The 22,279-nt window shown below is 43.3% G+C and overlaps 1 protein-coding gene across 1 annotated transcript; it reads left to right on the plus strand.

The window, feature by feature from the left end:
• The first annotated feature begins 529 nt into the window (after positions 1–529).
• C8B (complement C8 beta chain) lies at positions 530–21,274 on the plus strand. The gene is made up of 12 exons (XM_074908071.1): positions 530–758; positions 2,323–2,476; positions 3,543–3,684; positions 4,617–4,758; positions 6,869–7,001; positions 7,849–8,046; positions 10,170–10,410; positions 12,517–12,645; positions 13,412–13,575; positions 15,823–15,976; positions 17,227–17,295; positions 18,698–21,274. Exons 1-12 carry the CDS (start codon positions 622–624, stop codon positions 18,847–18,849), a joined length of 1,815 nt encoding a protein of 604 aa, XP_074764172.1. The 5' UTR covers positions 530–621; the 3' UTR covers positions 18,850–21,274.
• Positions 21,275–22,279: the final 1,005 nt, after the last annotated feature.

The following is a 22,279-nucleotide window of genomic DNA, read 5'->3' on the forward strand; positions in this document are numbered from 1 at the left end:
AAGAGAGAGAATGACTCAGCATAGTAGCTAGAAAACACCAAGGCATTTCATTTGATAGCCTGACAGGTCTTGCTTCCATGGGCTCAAGACTTTGGGTACGTGGAGCAGAGAATCTCGATGGAAGGGCCCAGGCAAGTCTGGGGTGCTTGCCTTGCCCTGCAGCACGAGCCTGAGCCCAAGCCCCGGGGAGAGACAACAAAGGGCACTCTTGGGGATGAAGGCTCTCCCTGAGCCATGAGGATGACTGCTGATGCCCTGTGCCTGGCTTTCCTTAGGAATATAGACATGAAAAGCAAAAATAAATAAATGATTTTGCACTCTATTCCTAGAAAGCCAACTTTACTTACAGCTTCTCGCCAAGACTGGCGTATGTTTCAGTTGTTGAAATATTCATTTTCCCCATCCCTTGAAAGGAGCATTACAAATGAAAGTGTAAATTGCTTCTAGACAGATCTTTGCTTCCTTCCCACTTGCCTCCAGAAAGCCGTGTACTAACAATTGCAATGTTTACTTTGTGAATCTGCCAGGTGGTGGGTCATCTGCTGTTTACTGTGTGGAAGAACGACCCGGTAATTTATCTTTTTCTACTTGAACCATTTGCAAGCCCTGGCAGCAGACGGAATGGGAGCAGTGGTGGTTTCGAATCGCCGATGGTACCTTGGAGGGATGAGCACAGCACACACGGCATTTGCTCCGTGCCCCGTCAAACTGTTGCTGCTTTATGCTGTATTCAGCATCCTAAATGGTCGTTGCTTTGGGTAAGTGAATGGTTCTGAAACCATGTCCATGGGGTGATATGATAAAGAGTGAAAATCAGTGCAGACTCTACGCTTTCACGTTGTATGGCACATAATAGCTGTCTTGAACGATTTCAGTATTTCTAATGAATAGTAAAAAACATTGTTTTGAAGTTAATGTAGTGCAATGTGTCTGCCTTTAGAAAGGTAATCCTGTTTGATAAATCTGAGATGGCAAATTGCCACGGTCGTGTTGTAATGTGGAATTCTGTTTGCAGCGTGCAGCCTCCTCCTGTGCTAGCTACCCAACTGCTGGAGAGACAGGGGTTTGTGTTCTTCCCATACCTAAATGGCAAAAATCTGTCTGATAGTTGTTTCTTTCTCTGCCGGCTTAATAGATTTTGCTCTTTCAGGAGACTGCGGTCAACATGACTGTAATCTTTCCAATCTAACTATATTTCTCCACTGTTCTCTCAACTTTGAGCTCTGATTTCATGCCTCAGTGAGCTGATGAGTTTTTGTAATTCCTTTATTCCATGTGATTTTTAATATGCAGTAATGGGATCCCATTGCCAAGCACTAAATCATAAGTAAAGCTTCAGCTGATGCTATTTCATGTCTTGGTGGAAGAACTGGGAACATTATTGTGGTAGTTTACTTGTCGAAGTGGGTATGAAAAGAAACTAATTGTCAACATTTTACTAAAGTTTCCCACTTAGGTTAGGTGCTACAACGAAGCATTTTCTGGGATGAGGATTTAATCAGAAATACTGAATCTGCCAAAAGAGTAGGCAGCATTTTAGCTGTGGCATCGTGGAAACCTTGGAGACAGATGTCACATGAGGGGGTGAGAGAGGGGCTGGGGTGAAGAGTAAAGACTCACTTGAGGTTCAGGTTTATTACCGGGATGAACGGGCTTAATGGGTTAATGACTATTGTGAACAGAGAATAGAGTCTAAGACTAATGGCTTTGGCCAGCTTGAGAAAAAATACGTTGCTCAGCAAAGGGAAGCACTTAAGCCTGGTTTTCAAAACTGCTGAGTGCATGCCAGCCCTTAGCATTGCAACTGGTGTCTGTCATGGAGGTGTCCAACCTTGGAGCTGGTCACTGTGTATGGCAGCGAGGTACCAAAGTATGGCCCATACAGCAAGCAACAAGGAGCAATCAGACAAGGGCAGCAACTGATGGTGCAGATTTTACTGCTGGCCACTTGGCCAGGTTATTTGGTCAAGCCTGCAGAGCTTGAGATGAAGCCCAGGTTGGTGGGACGTGGGTTGGGTTTCCCACGCTGGCTAGATCAGATGTGTGTCCTGTAGTCAGCCCTCCTGAGTGCTCTGCAGACTTACTCTCATGGTGGTGGTGTGGGGGACTGGGTCTGGTCTTGGGCACTGACGAATAGATCAGGTTTCATACAGAATCAATTCTGGTATGAAACGAGTACTGAAATCTAGAGGTGGTATGGAAGATCGGATGAAGTCTAGCAAGTGTTAGTTCTCTTTGGCACGTAGTTTTGCACAGGTATAGGCCAAATTGTTCTGTCCTCACATTTTCACACCCTTGAAGCTCTCATGTTGTTGAATGCAGTGGTGAAAAGGAGTCCCTTAACCTCATCAGCACCAACGAGAGCGTGGCCAACAGCAGGCATGCCCGGTCCGTGAGCAACCTGCCGCAGCCCCGGGACTGCACGCTCTCCGCCTGGTCCTCGTGGAGCAAGTGCGATCCCTGCCAAAAGAAAAGGGTGAGCGTTTGTGGTCTAGGCACAAAGCCTGCGAGGCAGGACCTCCTTCGAGCCTTGCCTTTTTTTCCATGGGGTTGGGCAAACGGCAGAGAGCTGCCGAGGAAAGTGCTCTACAGATGAGACTGTGGGCTTTTGCTGCCAAGTAGCTTTTTAGCTCTTCAGCTCACTACCCCCAGTAACTCCAGTACTTTCCAGGCTGCCTCACTGTCCTGAGAAGGTGGAGGCCCAGGCTTGGTAAAAACACAAGCAGGAAGCCCAGGCTTTGCAGGGACTCTCTCTCCAACAGTCCTCTTCTGCCAGTGTTGGTACAAGGCACCATCCCCACTAATGGTCCCCTGTGGGATCTGGAGACACTCGGTCCCTCTCAGGATTAAGATGCTTTTTCTTGTCTGCCAACAAGCATTTTCTACCTGAGAAGCCCCATGAAATGAAAGTAATGATGCCAATAGTGTGAAGAGCAAAATCCCTGCTGCTAGGGGGACCTCTGCTAATGAGTTGGAGAAGCCATTCCCAGGCTTAAGCGGGAATAACCAGTGTTGGGAGTTGGGAACAGTGAAGCTTCGTATCAAAGAGTTAATCTTAAAAGCCGGGAAAAAAAGGAGGGCTAACATATTGGACGGAGTAATTGACTGCTTCACAGCAGTGTTGTGGGCGGAAAAAAATCCCTAATGATACAGAGGGCCAAGTAAATACACTGACAGAAAATAACAAGGGATGTTGTTACCAGCGCTAATTGAAAGAGAGGAGATGTAACTGAATCCTTCCTTACTCTTGCAAATGCCTGCACTACCCTGTCAGGCTCATTTAAATGAACTGTCAAAGAAAAGCAAACTTTCCTTCATGCCTTCCAATCCACAATCCTCCCTTAGCAAAATTAAAAACTGTCACAGATCGGAAACCTTTGAAATGAGGCACGTTACCAGCATCACACTTCTTTGCTGACACTTTTTAAAATGACAGTACTCTTAGATCAGATCACCCCAACACAAAGTTTGTTTTTTAGCTAGGGAATCATAAAATTCATAATTTCTGTACAGTTGAGTCAATATTTTTTATTTCATCACAGTACAGATTTGCCCGCCTGGAACAACCTTCTCAGTTCCATGGAGATGCCTGTGATTATGCTGACAAAGAAACTGAAGACTGTGTTACAAATAATCCTTGCAGGAATAAAGTTAGATGTGAAGGTTTTGTGTGTGCAGTTACAGGTAAGGACTTATGGAATGAGAAGTGGTGGTGCTCAGGTGGCATCTCTGACACCACTATGCTGAGATTTCTGCTTCTACGAGAGTTTGCTGGGCTGAAGAGATGTCAGGAGTTGACCCGGGTCCATCCATGCTTGTGTTTGCATCCGTGATTTCGAGTGAGTCTGTTAGCCAACATCTGTCAGTCCAAAGCATGTCTTCAAAATCTCCACATAGGAAATTCAAACCCAGTTATATCAGTAAAATCTGTAGCACAAGTAGATCTGACAACAACAGGAGAACATGCCCTGGGCATCCTTGGCACAGCCCAAGAGCAGAGCAGGTTATGGTGGTCCCCATGGCATTTCCATCCTTCCCTATCAATGACTAATTAGTCAGGACACTGTGGGGAAGCAAGGCAGCACTTAGCTGTATCCAAAATTTGATCAGCATCTGCTTTGCATCTGCACCCTGGCAGCAGAGAGGAAAGTGTGCAGGGAGCAGGATGCCAGGGCAGAGGGGACCTCAGCACAGGAGATGGGGCAAAGAAAAGCGACTCTGATCTCTGTCCCCCGGGCTAGTGTTTTGGTGAGACTGAAAAACTACTCGGTAATTATGGACACGGAAAGGGGCTTAAAAATATTACCGTATACAAGGTCTGTGGAACAGGCTCCAGCATGTTTTTCTTAAAACTAAAAAATTTTAGCAAGAGCAACAAAATACTCTGTCTTATACTTGTAATTAGGGTGGGGTTTTCTAGGTTGAATGAGGAATTTTAAGATTATGAAAGCTTTGAGCAAAACTGAACAGATGGAGTTTGGTGATCTGTGCAGATAGAGAAGAAATATTTTCCAGCTCGATTTGAACCATACATTAGAGGAGTCTTTTGTTTTTAGACTCTGAGTCAGGGAGTGTGATAACATTATTTTATGAGTAATTTACATCTTGCATCCTAGGGAGATGCATTACACGGAGACTGCTTTGTAATGGGGATGATGACTGTGGGGACCAGTCAGATGAAAAAAACTGCAAAAAAGTGTTTAAAAAATGTGAACAGAAGATGGAGCAATACTGGGGAATAGAGAATCTGGCAAAAGGGTAAGTTGGTGACCTTCATGAGATGTTTTCTTACTTAAGGATAAGAATTATTTTATCCAGCAGTTAGTTGGGATCTGACAGCCTCTGGGGTCCTGATCCAAAGCCCGATGGGAAAATCCTTATTGACACCCTGAGTCTTTGGGGAGAGATGAGGTGAGTAAAAGTCCCTTGTGCACCCTGTGAAGATCATCAGCTCAGCTTGGAATATGTCCTGCAAGAGTCTGTGTGTGCTCGTTGATTTGCCAAAACTTGGTGAGTGAAGAGGGAAGTGTCAGCACCAAACATTTCTCCAATGTCTACAGCTACTTAAATTGATCAGAGGGGGAGTTTTGATAATCCAGTTATTTTGCATAGATATAAGTAAAGTTAGATTTTTGATCTAATTCAGTCTGTGGGGAGCAGGAATGTCCTAGCCTTTAGGAACTGGGAGACTACTTCAGACTGTGCTTTTGAAATAAAAGGAAGGTTTCTTAAAATCTGAGGATAATGTTGTATCATTCTTAGTAGAGTGACTTAAATCAGTAGCATGGGTTGCCTAAAATCTGAACCTGACTATGAATTTGTATTTTTGCACAGTGTATTGGTTTGGGGTGGATGGGGTCAAATTTTCTTGGATTTCTTCCGTGACGGTGAGAGATGGTGGAATTTGTGTCCTTTGAATGAGTGGGGTAGAATTAATCCACATGATAGCAAACTCCAACTTTTGGGGGATTAAAATCCAAGTCTGAATTGATCCAGCTTTTACAGGCTAAGACTGTAGCAACTTTCTGTAAGATCAGATTATGTGAAAAGAGTTTTTTCTCATTCTGAAGGAAAAAAATGCTTTTTACATTAAAAAAAAAAAGGAAAAAAATCATATTGCAAGAAAAAATTATAATTTCCTCCTTATCCTCTGGAGATATGGCTGCTGCATATGTCATTGCTAATGCTTTGTACTTCTGAGTTTAATTGAAATTAAAAATAATGTTGGACAATTATAGGAACATGCTTCTCATCTCTTTGAAGCTATGGTTGCTCAGTAATTTGCTTTTAGTGGACTTCCCTTCTTTTCAGATTGTTCTAAAATTAGAGTTAATATTTTACAGCTTCAGAGTCATTATCATGCAAGTCCCTCTTCCCAAAATAAAGAGAGGCAGATCTAAAATAGACCTGAAACACTAATAGGGACACAACGTGGACTATTAGCAAGTTATCTTTTTTTTTTTGGTGAAGTTGCATCTAATGACTCTTGTAACTGTATGAGTTTGTGGAGATGAGTGCCATGTCCTCAGCTGTGTGCCACGAGGGTGATGTGAGGGTGTCCTGACAGTGAGTAACAGAAGGGATTTTACTGCAGCAGAGCCCACCAGCAACAATAGGGAAGCAAATGATGGGGTTTAATCACCTCATCTAGAAGGCTTGCAGTGCTACATCCATTCTCAGAGCAGACAGGTTAAGATTACTATCCACCATCCACTAAAATCAAAAGAAAACTTCCCAGTCATTTCACAGATTAGTTGAACAATTGCTTGAGTACCTTTATTCTTGTTCTCTGACAGTTTTTACTCTCATCTACTGACCTCTGGTTGATCCTTGATTAACCTGGCAAAGATTATGACTGATAAACCAGAACGAAGAAATGTGAATTAAAAATTAATCTGGACTGATGACACGGGTTGGCAAACCCGTCTTTGAAGATCTTGCTGGTTGCTGCTTCACTACTGAAGGCATTGGGGATGGTCAGGGTGGGAAACCTGATGGGGTGAGGGTTTGGCTGGTGCAGTTTGTTCCCAGATTGTTCCAGTAAAGGCTATAAAAGTTCCCAGTGCTGGTGGCAGTAATGCTGTGGTGTCATTCATAGCTAGGTGGTGAAATTTGCCCTTCATATTCATCAAAATGTCAAAATTTGACTCTTGTTTTTTGCTTTCTTGTAGTCAGTTAGGTTTCACTGGAGCAACTGGCTTGGTTGGACAGTGAAAGAGGCAAAACTTTCTTTTGGGATTTCAAAATAAAGAAGTATGAAACAAAGAGCCCTCAGCCAAACAAAACAATCTTGCCTTTCTCAGCCAAGGCATTTGATGTTTTACCTCTAAATCGACAATAACATTTTGCTGTTATGCTTCATGTACAGGTTAAATATCTTCACAAACAACTTGGAAGGATTAGTTCTTGACCACAGGTACTATGGTGGGGGATGTTCTCCCCATTATATCGTGGACACGAGATTCAGAAAGCCATATAATGTAGAAAGCTATACACCAGAGGTATGTGTCGGATTTGTCTGCAGGTAAGCATGCATACATATATTCCAATAAATTTAGTGCACAACGCTGGTAAAGCTTCATTACTACATCATTTTATTAAAAAAATCACAAAATTCGTGAGGCCAAATGGGATGAGACTGAATTTATTTCTAGAACATCATCACACCCCATGCACTCTGTGAAGTTGGACACATCCTCTTACGATACCCGTGTGCACTGGAATAGATGACAGTGTTCCTTTGGACCTTGTCATTGCAAAAACTGAGCCTAATCTCCCCATTGCCATCTGTCCAGGAGGGCCCGAAAGCCACACAGTGGGCACAGGGAGGTTAATTTTAGACAAAATTATAGAGTGCCTTGAGAGCCAGGCTGGGAGAGCTGTCCTTGTGCAACAGCCTAGCAGCACACCATGTGCTTTGTGTGAAAGCTTATTTCTGTGGTGTATCAAAGCTGTATTTCAAATATGTATTTGACCTTAGTGCTCTTGATGACATGGCCTGATATTTTTGAGTGTTGCCCACTAGGAAGCCTTTTCCTGTTAGAATTCATACTTTAATTGATGCCTGCGCTAAAGATTTCACCTTGTTTGCGTTCGATTGACATATTAAGTAAAAGCCTGAGGTCCTTGCAGTATGGAGGAGATAGTAGCTTTTCTGCTGCTTTAAATCAAGTATTCTTGAAGTACCAGTGTTAATAATAATAGTGCTTTGCAATTATACAAGGCTTTTCAACTTCAAAGTGCAAGCATTAATTCACAAGTATATTTGTGTCTGTATTCCTTGCCCATGCTTCAGGTATGCAGCTGCAGTGCAGGAAATTAAACGTGTTGTTTTTACTTTCTGTTTAGACCAAAGGCAAATATGAATTTACAATGACTGAATATGACTCCTACTCAAATTATGAAAGCAGTGTCCTGAAGGCAAAAGCTTCACAGTCTAGCTTCAGCTTTGGTATAAAAATACCAGGACTGTTTGAACTTGGTTACAATTCAAACGACAACAGGTTCAAGAAGTTCTTTCAAAGGATGAAAAGGTTTTCTTCAACGGTAAGCACTGCTCCACTTAATTCTCTGCTAACACCTTATCTCTGTGTGTGTGTGTATATCGGTTTGATCCTCCTCATCAGGTCAGCAGCCATGGCCAGGATAAATGAGATCTATCCTCTTGATTGGGTTTTGCAGTTTGCATTAATCAAGTGTTTACTAAGGCCACGATGCCTTCGTTTGTGTTTACAGCACCCAGGAGCTTTTCCATTCATTCCATTCTGTAGGCCAGGAACCGGACTGCCTAACCTCTAAACTCAGCCACAGTTGAGTGCTGTCTGTCCAGTGACCTGCTGGGCATCCACATTTGGATGTTTGTAGTGAAGTAATATTAAAGAAAACGTAAATAAGAAGCCGGTTCAAATGGCCTACCCTCCATACAGTGATCTGGCTAGTGGGAGATGTACACATGACACTCCTAGCGGGGTCTCTGTGTGGCACCCCAGCCATGGAATGCTGTGCACCTTGCCCTGCCAGCCCTCAAAAAGTTCATACCAAAACTTCGATGCCAAAGCAGTCTGGCAGGTGGGAGGTGAGTGGGTGCAACCAACACAGCAGCTCCTCCAAGCCATCTGAACAGGCTGAATTGGGGTTTCCTGTGTCCTGCGGGTGAGTTACAGTGACTAACAGAGGAATTGGGGGTGAAAGAAGGGCAAATAGGATTTTTGGCAGTTCCAGGAATTTCTGCAGCTGTACACGCAGTCCAGAAACCAGTCTGTGGTGTGGATGGCTATTGTTTGTGTGATCCCTGCAGGACATCATCTCACGCACGAAGGGTCATCCCTCTTCTAGGTGGGTTCGACAAGGCAGGAGCTGTCACTTCGGTAAATGATAGTGCAAACGGTGAAGCCAAACTGTTCAACTCTAGGGCAGCCTTGACAGTAACGTAGAACGAAAACTGCTAGCAGGCCTTCCATGAGTTTAATTATAGACTAACACATGCCGTTTTACTTCGGCTGGTGTGATCTATCTGCCAACTACATCATTCACTAGCTCGGGACACGCACAACAGAAAATATGGATGGCACAATCACTTCCAGCCTCATCTGTGGAGATTTGGTCACAGCTGTGATCTGATGCACACTTTGAGCTGGCTGGAGATGCTTTAATCTATAACTCCTAGGACTGCTTTATGAGATTCAGTCTGAGGTAGTGTGCACCATCATTTGATTTCTTTTTTTCATCTGTTATTGCTGTAAACAAACCTAGCTCTTGTCAGTGGATTAATAGTATCACTGATCTATGTCTCTGCCCTCAGTGTAAAGTGCATTCAGGAATGGCAGATTATTCCTTGCTGCTATTAAACTTGCATTTGCTTCCTGCAAAGAGGCATTTCCTATGACAAGATCAGAGGTAGATGGGAAGCATTTGCAGTAGATATCCATAAAGGAACCCAGTACTGAGTCTTGATTTTATTATTTAAGCAACAGAGTTCTATATTGAACGCCCTCCCCACCGCCCCGATGTGCTTGTCCTGCTAGCCCAAATAACTGGCCACTAAATTTTTGTCATCTTCTTTTTGAAGATGACAAAAGATCTCTTCTGTTCCTGACTTTTATGCCAGAAAGGAGAGATACAGTATTTATCCATGTACACATACCTATACAGAGACACATAAATACATGTTTGTGTTTTCTTCTTTTCTTTGAGTTTTATTAATGACATGTTCTGTGGAATATAAATATTAACTTGGATCAGCCAGAAAATTGCACATGTAAATCATCATGATTTCAGATGATGATTTTTCAGGAGAGAGCTTGTGAGAGACAAAGACTTGTCAACATTATTAGGGGTAGAGTAGTCTCGTGGGATGTTGCTTGTGTCCTGGCATCCTGGGTCTGGCAGAGCAGAGCCTGGAGCCTGCCTTTCCCTGTGTCCCAGCCACAGCTGAGCCATCACCTAACCTCCCTTTACATTCCTCCCTCTCTAATACCAGTCAGAATCCTGATTTTCAGAAACTTCTAAAAGTTTTGGGTTTGCTAAATTAAGAGATTTCCAGTTGCAAGCTGTTAAATTGATAAATCCTGACCAGTGCTGATTGTTTAATAGCAAATAGCTACACGTTGTCACAAGAATGACATCCCTCACTGCTTCTGGATTCTCTTGTGTTTCTCCATTTCGTGTAGTCCAGCAAATTCATTCATGCCCGTTCTGAGTTGGCTGTTGCCATTTATAAGCTGAAGCCCCGAGCCCTGATGCTGCATTATGAGTTCCTGCAGAGGCTCCACCAGCTCCCATCAGAGTACAGCTACGGAGAGTACCGAGAGCTCTACAGAGACTATGGGACTCATTACATCACAGAGGCTACCGTCGGTGGCATCTATGAATATACTTTAGTCCTGAACAGTGATGAGCTTCAAAAGGCAGGTACGTGCATCTGATGGTTGTGAAAAAGCTTTGGGGCCAGCGTTTTGGTGGGAAAACCCCTCTGCAGGCATTCAGTGATGGTTCAGGTCTGAGGTCAGAAAAGAGAGATGGTGGAAGAAGGTCTCAAAGGAAGTTTGCAGAAAATAGAGGAGTAGAAGTGCTTTATGGCAGTGAAGAAAGAGGCCGTTTTCAAAGCGTGCTCAGCATCACGGGCTTCATTTAGCTCTCAAGCTGTGGGTGCTGCCAGTTCACAGAAAAGGGCCCTGTAGCAAGTATTTTAGATGACACATTTTGGAGGCTGACAAGATGTTGAGATGAATGAGAATCGTGTAGCTTAACGCTTTTGTTAGCTTTGAAAACCTTCACCTAAGTTCTTTTTCCAATGCCTTTCAAATGACAGTTTTGAAACACCTTTAGCCTCGAGAGCTTTTCCAGCATGTAGGAAACAGTAAATAATTTGCTGGGTGACTCTTGTGCCTGACATTGCTCTTGCTCTTTGGCTCTGGCTTCCTTTTTTGTGAGAAATGATGATTGTTGTGTAGGATAGAGCAAGCCGTGTGACATTAATCAATAGCTGCACTCTCTTATTTATTCATTGGCATGGGAGTGAGTAACTGCCTTCGCTGTCTATTTGCGAAAGCATTTAGTGGACTCTGCTGTGTGTGATGCTCAGTCTGTTTGCTCTTCTGCTGTCTAGGAAGTTGCTTATCCTGTAGTCAGATACAGCTCCGAGGGACAGAATTTAGATTCAGATATCAGATATTCAAAACATTAGCACTGCCCAATTTCTCAGCTGTTGGTGTGGGCCCATCACAAGCCACGTCTGTTTGAACTATTGTGTGTTATTGTTTGCATCAAAATGCTGCCTGTCAGCATCTGCTGACCTAGATCAGGATCCTGCAGTAGTATCAACATTTTCACACTATCCCCAGTGCTGAGCTGGGCTGTAAGTTCTCACTGGGGTTTTTTAGGTCCAGTCTGAGAATTCAGGTTTTCCCCTTCAAATCCATCATTATGTTTGTACTGTCTGTGCTGGAAATCAAGTCTTCTTTTGCAAGATCTGGTATCACACGCCGTGTTACATGGTTGGTACTCGCACTGTGCTCACATATAATCCAATATGCCAGATCTGTGGTTTATGATTTGATGCTTTCTGTGGGAAAAATGGAAGGAGAGAGGTCTGGATTGTGCTGTACAAGGATATCTTAAACTCGTGGTTCCTGCCTTCAGGTGCATATGGACTATGAACATTAATAGGGGCCATCCTGCATCAACCCAAAACCCAGTGCATCCACTTTTCTGATCTAGAAACTGGCCAATATCAAATGTCTAAGAACAGGACAGCCATACAATGATACTTGCATTAGGAGCTCATGTAAACATTTGTATCATCAAGACAGGAGTTTAACTAAAGAAGTAAAAAAATGAGGGAAACATGGGGGATTACAACAGAAAAGCAGTGAAAGAGAAGCAATACTTGAGTGTCATATCTGGTGTTTCACCATGATAACTGCTTAAATATTCTTGAGTGTCAGGACAGCAGGGAGTTTGGAGAAGGACTTTGGGGAAGAACATGAAGGATTTGCGGATTTTAAGGACAAATTCTTTTATGCCAGGAAAAAAATTATAGCAGAGTTTCATGGAAAAACTTCCATAAAACAACTGAGGCTCTTCTGAAAGCAAAGAATTGGAGATGTGAGCTAGCAAAGGAGCAAAAGCTGCGTCATCTGTTACTCTTGGAAAGCCTGGCTCCTGACAGTGGGGATGGGTGGTGGGTAGTCCTTTGTCAAAGATGCTTGGCATTTAAGTCACAGGCCAGGCTCCCACCCATTACGGGTCTGCATAACCCAGTACAGCTGAATTGGTAACTAAAAGCCTCCTCTTCCAGCATTTACCTTGCATTTGCACTTGGTTTCAGAGTTGTGTAAAAGGCAGAGATGTAATTTCATTCCCTATAGATCTGTTAAATATATGAAAAAAGATAGAAAAAATCTCATCTTTTTTCCCCAAGAAAAAATATTTATCAACTCCCATTTTCTGTGTATATGGACATAAAACATCAAACAATTGTATTAAAACACTGCAAAATTTTGGTGTGTATTTCAGGTTATTCTCTGAGCGATGTCCAGAAATGTGCACAGCATGGCTTTAACATTGGTGCAAGTATTTTTGGTGTCTATGTGAAGCTTGGAATAACTGAAGCTGGCTGTAAATCCCTTTTAAAAGAGATTGGAGGTAAGCATGAAACACTTCTGCCATTTAATTTCTAGCCTTTGTCATAGTGAAAAGAAGATTTTGTGATCTTGGCTGCCTGAAATATTTCTCCATTCCCTCACAGCTGCTTTTGAGTCTGCTGGCTAACCCCAGCCGAGCTTAACAGATGTGTAGATGTCTCAAAGCTTGTTTTCTTGCAAGATTTTCTTTGCCAGGTAGAGAAGAAATATCTGCTCAGTGTCCCAGGGAAAAGCAGGGACAGATCAACCATTACCCACCTGGCTGGTGTTGTGTTACCAGTCCACCCACCTCTCAGCAGAGCAGCCCAGCATGCTGCTTTCTGCACCCAAAAAAGCCCAAATGGGAAAAGCAGGGAGGTACTGGTGGTGTGGGAGCCTCAGGGGACGTATGGGAAGCTGATTGCAGTGGGAGAAGGGTGCACCTGAAGATACGTGGAGGAGAACTGGCAGTGTTCATGGTGGTGAGGAACATTGGGCTGTGGAAGGACCTGCAAGCTTACAGCCATAGGGAAGAAATTTAGGGGGTGAAAGAGGAAGAGATTTAGGGTGCAGGAGAAGGGGGCATTGCTGCAAAGGAGCAGGAGAGGCACAAGACACGCAGCATAGGCAACCAGGCTGCAGGTGTGAAACACTTGTGGCCTTTTCCTTTGTCCTCTCAGTGGAATGGGTCACGTACAGGGATGTTTTGCTGTTAGCTGATAACTCAGCTGCCACCCACAAAGACATACCCGAGCAGAGTTGGCCACTTTCTGAATGTATTTTTGCAGACAGCACCTCCACAAAAAAGTATGTGGAAGATTTCATCGTCCTTGTTCGTGGCGGAGCAAGCGAACACATCACAACGCTGGCTTACAAGGACCTGCCGACAGCTGCCCTCATGCAGGAGTGGGGAGATGCTGTACAGTACAACCCTGAAATCATAAAGCTAAAGGTACTGTATCCATCACTTCATTCAGCCTCACTTAGCTGGGTGCCTTGGAGAACTCTGTGTTTAAATAAACAGGATTTGAAAAAAAAAAAAAAAAAAGGCAGTGAAATTTCTAGGGCAAATAGTAGACCCGGATTGTGCAGCATAGTTTCTCTAAGACTGGATATTCAGAAAATCAAAGGTGTGGTGCATTATAAGAGTGTGGTTGGAAGTACATGATGTCAACAGCTTTAACCCTTCTAACTGGGCTGCGTGGATGTGATCACTTGCTGCCTGCCAAGCAAACCAGACGATTCACCTTCTTTTTTACTGATGGATCACTTACCAAAAATCTATCTGGCAGCATATATTTTATAAGGACTTTTTTTTTTCCTTGAAATTTCTCCTGTCTTCTGTGAGCACCAGTGACTATTTAGCAACAACTCTCTCTGGTTCAGAAGGTCAAGTAGTTCACCGTACATGCCTGGATGTTTGTGCAGCTTAGCTAAACCTTAAAAATACAAGTGAAGTTTTAAAGCATCAGGGTTCTTTGATCCTGAAGAGTTTTAGTAATGCAAGACACTGTAGAAGTAAAAACCAAGCAGAAGTATATAGCAGTTCTGCCTCATCATTTTTAATGTCAAAATAAGTTCACTCTGAGTGAACAGTACAGAGGTGCAAAAGAACATCCTTTTCAACAGGAGTTTGGTCTGGTGGTGGTGGAAGTTGATTTTTTCATTGCTTAATTGGTTTTCATTGCAAAATTTAAGGCAAAAATATTTGTAAAAGGTGTTCCATTCTCATTGTAAAATCTGACTTTTCATTTCTAAAAAAGGAGTTTAATTCTAAAAAAAATAAGAAGCAACGCAAAAATTAGTAATTTTAAAATACAGCCAGTGCCCGCCTGGTGCTTGCTGCAGCGGAGGTGGCTTTCCCAAACCCCTGGTGCACTGTGGATTCACCTTCCAAAAAAAAGCACTGGGAGGTCTTTGGGCAGGAGACAACAGAAATACAACCCCTCTGTGCTAGATCCCGCGTACAGAAAATTCTCCCACAAGAAATTGCAGCGTTCTTTGTCTTGCCTGGCATCAGTCACCAGGCTGCCCAGTGAAAAACCCCAGATGGATGTAATTTGGATTTGGTATCTATAATCCTTCATTTCCATACCGATATCCCTGTGGGGCTTGAAGATCAAAAGTACCAGCAGAGTGTGACTAAATGTCAGCACAAGAATGCTTAGTTAGGGAAAAACTAAAGCAAATCAGTTCATAAATCATCTGCTGAAGGGACTTGGCAGGTCACTTTTAGTGTGTTTCCTCATTTGTATGATCTGAATTCAAAAAGCAAAGTATGGATCACAGATAATTGATGAAGAGTGGATGTACAGCAGCAGGAAATGAGTATTTTTTTATTGAAACATTCTTCTGTGTCTTGAAGCTTGAGCCTCTGATACCAAAGGATGATCTTTCATGCTTACTGTATTGCTGTGGCCTGTATGGCATATGGCAGGCATCTCCATGGCAAGGATGGGAATTTGGGATGGATCCTCTGATGACACATGCCAGTGTTGTCCCACTGGCATTAGTGGGTGTTGAGACCACACTTTAACTTTCCCTTGGTCTCAGGAAAAAATAAATGAGTGGGTAAAGTCCCCTTGGCCCCTACTGCACGTTCACTGTGGTGTGCACTCCCTTGTCTTCTCCCACCTGCCCCATCTGCAGATGAAGATCACAGTCCTCTCCCTTCTGAAGGCAGTGGAAAGCCTTATCTTGGCTTCATAAAGAGAGAAATCAGCCTTAAAATACAAAAGTGGTTAAGGTGAAAGTGCAAATTTGAGTGCCTGTGACGTGTCCCTCTGGCTTTTTGTGGGTGGGTTTTTTGGGGCACTTTTTTTAAATCAGCATAAGAGAGCACTCAGAAAACCTAAGGTTGAGCAAGTCTATATTCTAAAAATTTCAATATCAGGAAAATGGATGAGAAAGGATTTAATGAAACTTCTGTGGCGCTGTGCCCGTTTGCCAACTAACGGTATGGCTGTTGTATTTTGTTATGCATCTGCAACTGCTTTGGGGTTGTAAACCAAGGGGAGAATCCCTGTAAGAATTCCTGACATTGCTGCCTTGTTCGTGGGTTTAGGGAAATACTGATGGGAAACCTGGACCCTGTAGCACATGGCCTTCATTTCCCTCTCCAGCTGTGCCACCACCGAGCCCTGCGATGCTCACACCATCCTGAACTTGGAAATGAATGCAGTTTCTTCCCTCCCTTTAGGCAGAGCCGCTGTATCAGCTGGTGACTCCATCTGACTTCGCTAATGCAATCACAATAAAAGAAAATCTGCGACGGGCTCTTGAGGAGTTTCAGCTGGAGACCAGTTCTTGTCGCTGTGCTCCGTGCCACGGCAATGGCATCCCCTTTCTGCAAGGTAGAAGGTTTTTGCACCTCTTCTCTACCCTCTTAAGAGAATGAGCTGGGAATTTGTGGGGAGTGAGGAACCTTGTGAGTAATCTGCTCTTTAGTTTCTCCTGGCATTTCTTTTTCAGGTAATTATTTTTTTTTCAAAAGTTGGTCTGTTTGGACAATGCCACTGCTAAGTAAAGACAGCACTAAGTCAAGGGATGTTTCTTTTTAATGGGAGTGACCATCTGTATCAGTTTAGTGGAGGAATTTGTTTCTTCTAAATTATGCATTTAAAAAAAAAAACCTTGACAACTTTCAGTCTCCTCCTTTGCTTTTAAGATTTCTTCCATCCTCTTAGAGAAGTGACTACTGTCTCAGCATTAATTAGTGTTTGTAAAAGTGTTTTGAAGATGAAAAGCATCATCTAAGTGCCAAGCACAGTTATCACCATCACCTCCTCCCATTTCTAATAGAAGCTGTCCTCCTTTGTAAGCAGGCTGTGATTTAAAAATGAAGGGGAAGAATAATCAAATTGAATGAAAACTGCACTGCCCAAACAGAGGTATATGACGTGATGAGAGCTTCTAAGAAAGGGACCGTTTTGTCAAGTGCCTAATTCCAATCTGCATCTGCCAAAGTCCTGTTGAGAACTGTTATCATTTAAACGTATCTAATGCAGAAATGATCACTTCAGGTACCAGCTAGTCAATTGTAGCACTTTAAAGGATTCGTCTCATGATTACCCTTGTTTAAATAATTTTTTAGGAGCTGAGTCAGGTTAGTGTTTCATTTAGGATCCTCTCAACAAGAGGTTTTAAATTACTGTTCATCTTCCAACCGCAGCCCTGGGCAGCCAGAGCAGGGTTATGTGGACTTTTCCTCTGCCACAAAGCCAAGCTGGGATGCTCCTGTCCCAGGTGCTCATCCCTGATGCTGCAGTTTGCTCCCTCTCAGCTCCACCAAAGATAACTCTTTCAGAGAGGAAGAGGGGGACTGGGTGGTACCCGGGTTTGCTGAATGACTGCACTGGTGTAGCTGAGGTTGAGCCGCAGTGCAGTGGCAGGAACAAATGGCCGGGGAGGCGAGAAGGGTGGCAGGGGAGTCACAGCTGCCCTGCTTTATTGCTATTTCATACTTTCACCATCGGAGAAAAATTCCGATATCATTTCACCCGCCGTCCCTTCCTTACGGGAGATGAAGCACTGAAAAGAAATAGGTGTCTGCAGGAAAATGTGACTTGAAGTCTCTAATCCCACCATCTCTGCCTACTTTCAGGAACCGAGTGTGAATGCTTATGTCCCCTGGGCTACAGTGGCACTGCCTGTGAGATCAGCGAGAGGAAAGGTGAGAGGCACCCCAAGTCCCAGGAGACAGCCCCATCTGTATTCAGGAGTGTCCGGGATGGCAGCTGATGGATGCACAGCTCTGGCTGTCCCGGCTCTGCCCAGCCCAATGCACGAAGGGTTAGGGTGCTGCAGAGGTGACAGATAAGCTTTGCCTGCCCTCTTCTAAATTTCTTTGCACTCACGAGGAGGTAGCTTTACATTTACAGTTCAAAGCTGGATAAATGCGTCTTGCAATTATATCAAAATACAAGCTCCTACATGATTTACAATCCATGACAAGCCTCAGGTCTCCTCCAACAGCTCTGTTTCCTAAGTTTTTCCCTTTGACACAGCCAGTATGTTGCAAACTGTTTTCTTTCAGATATGCCACCGTGCATTTTAATCTTAAAATCTTATTATGTTATTTTGAAGCATTTACTAATGCTTCTCGGTCACTTTATGTCACTGCTGTCTCCTGACTGATGTTCTTAACTCCTTCTAGTTTAGGGTGATCTGTGAATTTAATAATTTTGTTTACTTCTTCCAGCTTATTAATTTAGGTGCTAAATAATACCAGATCTCAGGCACCCAGAGCTCTGGCACTGTCCCACAATGCGATGCGCTGCATTTGTCATTGCGCTTTGTTTACAGTCTGTTATCCAGTTCTGATTCTGCATGACTGTGTCCTAGCTAAGGCAAGCTGAAATACATTTTAAGCCAAGATTTCACCGAGCAGAGGGTCAATTTTGTAGGTGTTTCTAAGGAAGTCCATGGAGCCTTAAACTGTGGAGTCGCTTACACCTTGTTCCACTCCGCTTACCACACGTGTAATTGCATCCGACCCTCCCAAAGACTCGCATCCATCCACTTGTCAACATGTAACTTCCTTTCTCACTCCCCTTTCCTCCTTTTATGTATTGCCACCGTGTTCAACTCCATGATTCTCAGGATTTTGAATTTACATCACTCACATGCTCAGGGTCCAGAAGAAACACTGTAATGGGAAAATCAATGGATAGAAAGCTGAATATTCAAGCTGTTGTTCATTAAAGAAGAATGTGCTAACATTTCCCCTAGCACCTCAAAATGTGGCTGACGTAAGTTTAGTTGCTGATTTTCTTACCTAGGCTTGGACCAAGTCAGAGAGAGAAGTGTCCTACAAGCAAATATAAAGCCAATTGATTTTTTTTTTCCTTGTCCTTGCTGCATAAAGTGTAGTTTGAACAAACACCAGAAATGCTGAACAGAGAATTAACATCTTTAAAACAATCACTCATTGTTAATGACTTAAGTATATTGTTAGTGGTATGGTCAGGGGCAGAGCTGTTTGTATTTAAATATGATGCATGGAATACGACAGCTTTTCCCATGAAAAGAGCTGCTTTATTCTGACAGTCCTTTCTTTGTTGTTTTTTTTCCAGATGCTGCTATTAATGGAAACTGGGGTTGCTGGGCCAACTGGTCTCCATGTTCAGGAGGGCAACGAACAAGGAGACGACAGTGCAACAACCCTCCCCCACAAAACGGTGGTTCCTCATGCTCGGGGCCAGATGCTGAGACAGTTATGTGCTAGAGGGAATCATTAGCACGTACACAAAACCGATGAGCAGTTTGCAAACTGAGTGGGAAGATGTTACCTGCCTGGCTTGCTCAGTTGGCTTCACTCTGCTTATGGGTCTCATCCAAGTGCATTGAAGTTGGAAACATTTCAGAAGGCATTGAGAGCTGGGGGTGTGTTGTCACACCTTTGGACATGCTTTGCAGTTGTCCCATGGGATTGAATGTGCTTACTGTTCTTAATATTTTCACTTTTCTCTGTCTTTATTGCAACAGGCTAACTGAGACAAGCTTTATCTCCTGCTTTATTTGGTAGATGCATGATTTTAAGTTTTACTGTCTTGTTTTTGAAGGTTCCTCTGAAATAAGAAAAGTCTGTTTGAGCTTACATGTAGCAGAACGTGTGCTAATATGCAGCTTCTGTGAAGACAGCTGTGTCACGTGGAGCAAATACAACATGTTAAAGTCTAAATCTTAGTGAGCACAATAGTATCTAATGTGACATGTAAAGCCACTGTGCCTCGCTACTCCAGTTACCCAATTTATTTTATTTAACTTAAATTGTCTGTTATATTAGAAATCGTCTTGAAGGGGTGAAAACTGAGTTGTGAAGAACAGTCTGGTGACACCAAAGCATCATTAGACTATATAGCAGTTCTACCACAGTGATGGGCTTTCTCCTGTGCATTTCTGGAGTAGAACAGATACTGAGAGTATCGGATACACCCTGGTATGCTCAGATACACCAGGGCTCTGGTTCCTTGGGAAGGGGAGGGAAGGACAGAGGGATGCTACTGGGATGAGGAACTGGAAAGCAGCTGCTGCTCCTTCTGCTGCTTGGAGATATTGGAAGGCAGGAGTGATGGCTGCGCTTGCAGGAGAGGCTGCACCCTGACCAGGGGATGTCAATCCAGGATGCCAGGACCCTCTGCTGGAGCAGACAACTCTTCTGTCATGGGCAGAATAAATAATGGAACTTTTTGGAACAAGCATCTTTGCACATTCCCTGAGATCTTCTGCCCTTAGTAGTTGCCTCTGCCCCAGACAGACTCTGGTTCATCAGTCTGATCCAGTGAAAGCCTTTATGTCAGCAGCTGCATTGCTAGTCCTCTCAGGTTAGGACATCTGAGATGCAAAGAATTTGCTATGAAAAGAGCCAAAGCAAAGTGAGTGGTTTGCCCTTTGTTACTGTCCCTGGAGCCGTGCATTGCAATTTGGGTCGAACAAAAGGGTCATGGCTGACCTGAGCCTGGATTGTTCCAGGGACTTGCCTCCTACGGCTTTGTTGGTGGCTAATGATTTTTGCAAAGACATTTGGTGAGGCTTGCTGTAAAATAACCAGCAATAACTTTGCTTCAGGAAAACAATTCCACTGGTGCAAAGTTGTTCATAAGTGTTGTGAGTCTTCTAGCATCTGCAAGGTCAAACACTCGTCCAGGGGTTTTTAGCAATGATGGTGATGGTGGGTTGGTGTCACCAGTTTCTCGCTTTTCAGACTGACGTTGTCTAAATGTAATCCTTGTAAGAACAGCTCAGGCTCTCTGACATCTGAACAATGGAACATGCATTTAGTTGTAGCCCTCATGCTGCCTCCACACTTATCGACAAGATTTCTGTGACAGCTTTCAAGAAAGAAAGAGCACATTGCATATGTAAAAGAAGAGTGCTCTGTACTCATTATGGGCTTCGTAATTGAGCTGCCAACCCAAAACATTTCCTAATCCACTGTGTAACTGTGATATCTTTTGTGTGGTAGAAATTTGCCACGAGATTCATTGCGGGTCATGGTCAAAGAAGTCACTGCTTATGTGAAGTATGATATTCTTCAAAGTTTTTAAAGGGACACTGCAGAAGCTCTGCAGCAGAGGACCCTGATCAAGGTTCATGGGTGCCTGTGAGGACATGTACTGCAGTACAGTTGCCTGCCCTTCTTGAGGATCATCGATGTAATCTGGTTAAGGAACTTTCTCAGATGAGTCGAGTTGGTTTTTGTAAATGTGACCACCTTTCCTGATCATCACGCTGGAGTGAGCACTCTGACACATAGTGTGTCTATCTGCTGCTGCGGCAAGCAGAGGCAGATGTAGCAACCTGAATTTGGACTGTTGTTCCCAGATCAGAAAAGGTGAGATTTTTTGAGGTGGCAGTGCTGAGTTTGGATATTTGGGATTTTATTTTTTTTTTGTGAGGAAGAGAGATTTGATAATCTTCAAGAACAGCAGGATCATCTAACAGAAGTATGAATTCTGTAGTGGTTGAATATTGAGCCTATAGACTTAGAAGCCTCTCATAAAGGACATAACTTTATCTTGTCCTTGTGATTTTGTGCTTTGATTCAACTAACTAATGATTTATTATGACCTGCAGGGTAATAAAAAATACTATGCTGAAGCTTTTATTGTTTCATTTGGGTATGCATTAAATTTTGGTACTATCTTTTACTGGTGTTTCTAAGTTCTACTTTCTGTGTAAGCTGAGATTAATAACGCACGTATGAAAATTTGGGAAGGCTGCAGGCAGGCTGCATGTGTGTTCAGCACTGGTTGTGCTGCTCTAGCCCGTTTCTCTGGTTAAGACACTTGTCTCAATGTGCTTCCCCATTCTTCCCCAAACTTCCAAGCAGTTTGCTTGTGAAAAAAAGAAACTCAGTAAACAACGGAGAAGCTGTATTTCCTTCACCTCCTTGCTTGAAGACATTGCTGCTGAGATGTGTGCTGGATCTGGTCAACATGGCTTAGGAGGCTCTCAAAAGGGTATTTTAGGTGAGTTGTAATTGTCACAGCCATCTTTCCCAGGACAAAACCAACCTGACTCTTGCAGCCCCTAACATCTCCATCAGGAATGGGTAAATCAGACTGGTTTCCAGCCTGGATTCACTTGCTCTTCGTCTTTTGATTTCATGTAGACACTTCACATTTACCTGTGAGGCTGAACATGGTCTAGGCTGTGGCTGGGGACTTGCAAACCCTGTGCTAGTCATAGTATTGCTAAATTACCGTGCTCCTCTTTCTCCTGCTATCAGATGGATGTAGTTGTTCCTCCTTGAGTTCTTTCCCAGACAGAGATTTTGTTGAAAGCAACTCAGTGAGTCCGTGCAGAGGTGTTGACAGTGCCCACATTTCCAGCTCCTAGTTCTTCTGTCTGGGCAGCTGAAGAGCCCAGTAAGCACTCAAGACAACTGCCAGATTTCAGGTCAAATTATGCCTGAAAATCTGTCTTCCTTTCATATCCTATTTTAACACCCCCCCTGCTTCTGTAAATCAACAAAACTAGAGATGGAGACATTACTTATTACCATTACAAACATATATTTTTTACTTATTTGTAATGCAACACCAAGAGTCCTGCTGTGTTGGGCATGATAGAACAGCATAAGAGATGCCAGTCCCTCCCCAAACTCTCCAGAAATCTTGCATTTCTTTTGTTTCAGTTTTTTGGGGGGTACG

Source organism: Athene noctua, chromosome 5, assembly GCF_965140245.1.
Source record: "Athene noctua chromosome 5, bAthNoc1.hap1.1, whole genome shotgun sequence".
In the NCBI taxonomy this organism is placed as follows: Eukaryota; Metazoa; Chordata; class Aves; order Strigiformes; family Strigidae; genus Athene; species Athene noctua.